Source organism: Ostrinia nubilalis, chromosome 23, assembly GCF_963855985.1.
Source record: "Ostrinia nubilalis chromosome 23, ilOstNubi1.1, whole genome shotgun sequence".
Classification (NCBI taxonomy): Eukaryota; Metazoa; Arthropoda; class Insecta; order Lepidoptera; family Crambidae; genus Ostrinia; species Ostrinia nubilalis.
This window is the reverse complement of record NC_087110.1, coordinates 12,089,637-12,094,182: the sequence shown is the minus strand read 5'-3', so window position 1 is coordinate 12,094,182 and position 4,546 is coordinate 12,089,637. Positions and strand designations below refer to the sequence as shown.

General features: G+C 46.5%; 1 protein-coding gene across 1 annotated transcript; it reads right to left on the bottom strand.

The window, feature by feature from the left end:
* Nucleotides 1-1,539: 1,539 nt before the first annotated feature.
* On the bottom strand, nt 1,540-3,513 carry LOC135083417 (la-related protein 6). The gene has a single exon (XM_063978156.1). It carries the CDS (start codon nt 3,486-3,488, stop codon nt 2,304-2,306), a length of 1,185 nt encoding a protein of 394 aa, XP_063834226.1. The 5' UTR covers nt 3,489-3,513; the 3' UTR covers nt 1,540-2,303.
* Nucleotides 3,514-4,546: the final 1,033 nt, after the last annotated feature.

Below are 4,546 nucleotides of genomic sequence, written 5' to 3'. Positions count from 1 at the left end.
TCAGAAGCGTGCAGCGATGGCGACCAGACCTAAATGCATTGGTCGCCATCGCTGCACGCCGGTTGATCGCGTTGGTTTGGCCGAACCTTAAGTACAGCTCACGGTACCTACCCAATAACATATCTATAAATCTAAATATATATAACTCAAAGGTGACTGACTGACTGACATAGTAATCTATCAACGCACAGCCCAAACCACTGGACGGATCGGGCTGAAATTTGGCATGCAGGTAGATGTTATGACGTAGGTATCCGCTAAGAAAGGATTTTACGGAAATCCATCCCTAAGGGGATAAAACGGGATCCACACGTACGAAGTCGCGGGCAGCCGCTAGTTTCTCTATAAACAGGTTAAACTAATAAATCATCATTCATTCGTTTCAGCTGAATGACGTCCACTGCTGGACAAAGGCCATAATAAGATAAAGATAAATCATGTGATTTATGACTTACATAAGTATTTATTGTTTTGTTATTGTGTGAACTCTAGATGTAAGTAGGTGATGTAGACTATACCTACTTCTCGTTTCCATCTGCAACTCCTGTGTAGATTCTTCAGCTTGATTGCCAATCTCCAATCATGAAGATATGTACTTAATTTGTCGAAATGCAAATGCTAATTTGAAGCATAACTGATCTAAAAATAACACTTGTTTCTATGTATCTCTCTGCCAGTTTTCAATTTATTTCTATAATTAGATAATGAGCCGGTTAGGAACCCATAAATATCTATTCCATTCCAATATTGTCGAACAGGTGACATTCCTATGACCAAAATCTAAGGGAGAATAGAGCTTAAACATCCCATTAACAAGCCTACATCAGTTGACTACCAAATTATGAAATGTAAGGTCACATTATTCACGATTATCTAAATACAAATCTTCATTTCATATTCAATGATAATTTGACATATTGAATACTCGAAGGTAGAATGTCTTTTTCAGAAATTTAATAGAAAAAAATAAAGTTACCGCAAATTGAATTGATACCATTAATTAACATAATTACCGTAGTTATTTCAATTGAATATTCATAATGGTAAATAAGAGTAGTATTTATAACTGTAAATTAGAATGTAAAACATTCTCCTTTGCTATTCTTATAGCAAAAAGGAAAACTTTACTTAGCCATTCTAGACAAAGTTGAGACTTGTAAATTACTACTGTACAACCGCTCGACCGTGTTACATTACTCATGATACTAGAGTCAGTAACCTCCGGCGTAAATAAAACTCAAACGGTTTCCATTAAACGCGTAAGTACTCGATTAAAGGTAGTATTTAGATAAAACAAATTACGATCACTTAATGACCCAATAAACTACTGAGGATGTAAGTGATAAAAACACCCGTCATTAATCTTCAACTCCACTTAAATCGCCTATATCCGGTGATACAGCTCAATGCTCTTTTTCCTCCACGATAAACAACTGTGAGGCAACGCTGTCAACTGTCAGCTGAATCGATTCGTCAAGGTGAGCCAGGGTCGAAAATGGACCTACTTTCCATCTGCAAGGTCGAAAAAAAACAACAAACTTGTCAAAAAACTTATATTTAAAAATTTACAATATATCTCTCTTTCGGCAAACAGAGGAGACTAAGATTGTGCTGAAAATCTAGCAGAACACTCCTCAATGAAAAATAAATACAAAATCCGCTTGAATTTGCTCATCCGCGTTCACACTGTACATATATACATCACAACACTTAAATATAACATTAACTTAAATGGAAAAATGACATGGCGCGCCTGACTCGAGTTAACTTATGACTTACTTAGTACAACATGTTGAAATGTTAGTTCCGCCGTAACGCACCGTGGCCATTCAGTTTATTTCTGCGGAGCGACAGCGCCTCTTACCGAGTTGCGCAAGAGGCGCTCCGTCCGCGCTGAGCCTACGATCTGCACATGTCGATTTTGCATAGTTTACAATTTGTGCCGACAACTCTGACATATCTCGATGAAAACTCGACCACGGCGCGCGCGCGCTCAATAAATAAACAATAAATAAATCTAATAAATTACATTTAGAAAGATTACAACTAACACAGCTTACGGCTTACACGCTAAGTGAGCTCACAATCACATTCTCCGGAGAGAGCCGGCCGGAGGTGACCGGAGAACAACCGGCCGGCCTCCCCGCACTCGATCGCATACTTAAAACTAAATCGGCTAGCGGAACACACGCGATCACATAATTCAGTCGCTTCCTCGTACGAAATAGATCGAAAACGCGGGCGCAACGTGAAAGGCAGTTATCCAACGTGATTAGAAAGGTGTCACGGTTGGCGAGCGCTTTCTAGCGCGAGTACAGCGCGAGGTCCGAGATGCGGCGCTGGCGCGCGGCGGCGTGGAACCCGCGCGTGCCGTCCGGCACCAGCGGCGCGCGGGGCTCCAGGCGCGGTGCACACGACAGCCGCCGCGCGCACTCGCCGCCGCCCAGCGAGCAGCCCGACAGCCGCCGCGCCAGCCAGCCGTCGCCGCTGCCGCTGCTGGCCGCCGACGCGCGCCGCGAGCCGCAGTACAGCGACACGCCCGAGTCCGACGAGTGGCTGCACGTGCTCGCGCGCCGCGGCACCCACGTCTGGATCTCGGGCGAGCGCGGCGCGAAGAACCCGCTCGAGCTGCGCCGGTAGAACGGCGCGCCGTACCTGAAGTCGTACTCCGGCTCCGAGCCGCTGCAGCACGACGAGTACTCGCACTCGTGCCTCCGCGGCGCCGCGCGCCGGATCGGCGCCTTCCTCTTCGGCTCTCTTGGCACTCCGTTGAGCTCGTACACTCGCATCCCTTCCTCCTCCACGCTCTGCAGACGGAGAGCTTCTCTGGCGGATTCTGATTCCGTAAACTCGACTAACGCACACACACAGTTAACTAAACTCGGGTTCTTGTTCAGGAATTGTCGCACATCGGCCGGGACCGGGTTGCCGGGTCGCAGCACGCGGACTAACGCGATCTCTCCGCAGCTCGCGAAGAGTCGGGACACGTTCTCGACGGTGGGCCGGTCGATGGGCATCCGCACGGCCACGACCGTCCGGGACGGGGTGGTCTCGTCGTAAGGCGGCAGCGGCTCCGTGCGGCGCAGCTTGGTGCCAGGCTCGTTGATTTCTAACTTGGTGGACCGCTTGAGCGCCTCAGCTACGACGCGCCAGTCCTTGGTGAGGTGCTTGACGCGCTTGAAGCTGGAGATGAGCTTGAGGGAGACGTAGCCCTCCTTGTTGCGGCGGACGTGTTTCAGCAGGAAGGCGTCCTTGGTGATGTTGGCGTCGGAGAAGTAGAACTCGACCTGGGCCACGATGCGGGCGGCGAGCTCGTCGTCGGGCGGCGCGTAGGGCGGCTCGGCCGCGTCGGGCGCCACCTCGCAGCCGGAGTCCTTGCCGTTGCCGGAGCCGGCGTCGGAGGCGGAGTCGGAGTCGTGGTCGTCGGTGGAGGCGCGGGTGTCGGCGGCGATGCCCTCGTCGGGCTCGTGGGGAGGGCGCGCGTCCATGGTGTGCGCGGACGGCGCGCTCACGTGCTGGAGAGAGACTGCGCCGCGCGGCCGCCCGCGCCTTATTTATAATGTCGGGGGGATGCGCGGGCTTCGGCGCGCTGGCATTGCAGACGTAGCGACGCTTACTTTGTATTTCGGGCGCAGGACTACGAATTTCCTTGTTTACTTACATCATTTTGACAACAACTTTTCTTACAAGTTTTCCAATTTCAGTCAACGCATATTCGACTAAATTAACGTCGAAAAACAAATGAACAATAACCAAGTCTATCGAATTATCACTACAAACTCCACCTAAAACATTAACATTTAAGTAAAATTTCTATAACATTGATGTAAATAGAATTGACTTACGCCTCAATAAGTACGAGGTCTAGAGCGCCAAGATTACGTGTTGGTACCGGTTTGCGAGTTTAAGGTCCCGGCGTCGACTCCAGGGTCGGGGAAAGTGTTGCGATTACTTGAGTTAGATCATTTATTATAACTTTTCAATGGTATTTCATACTGTTACGTGCAATATTCGTCGTTTAAAATAAATCAATTACACAGCATTTTTAGTAGGTATTTTTATCACGACTGATAATTTTCCAAAAAATAGTAAATATGGCTTTTATAACGCTGCTTGTCTATAAGACAAATGATCTGTACCTTCTAACATTAATTGTAAATATTATGTACCAATTCTTCGCTAAAACTCGTAGATACTAACTTGACTTTCTTTCTTCACAGAATACATTTAGATCTCTTTCTTTGCAAAGATCGATGGCTCCTACGTATAAGGGCGAAACTGCCGCTTACGCCTTTTTCCAATTATTTAAGCAATGATTTCACTTTGCTCTAATCTATAACATCAGTAAGAAAAAAAAAATTTTTTTCCATTAGATACAAAATAAAATTTTAGGCAAATAGGCGTATGTGCAAAACTACGCCACGTATAAAGCCCAATCATACGATTCGTCAATCTATACGAGTAGTTGCTTACATAAACATATATTTTTTATAATCCAAATCTTAAACAAAGCCATGAAAATATTTAGCAAATTGTTTTATTTATA

What these genes read in the sequence shown, in the direction of transcription:
- LOC135083417 (XM_063978156.1), bottom strand. Translation starts at nt 3,488, where the DNA reads ATGGACGCGCGCCCTCCCCACGAGCCCGACGAGGGCATCGCCGCCGAC.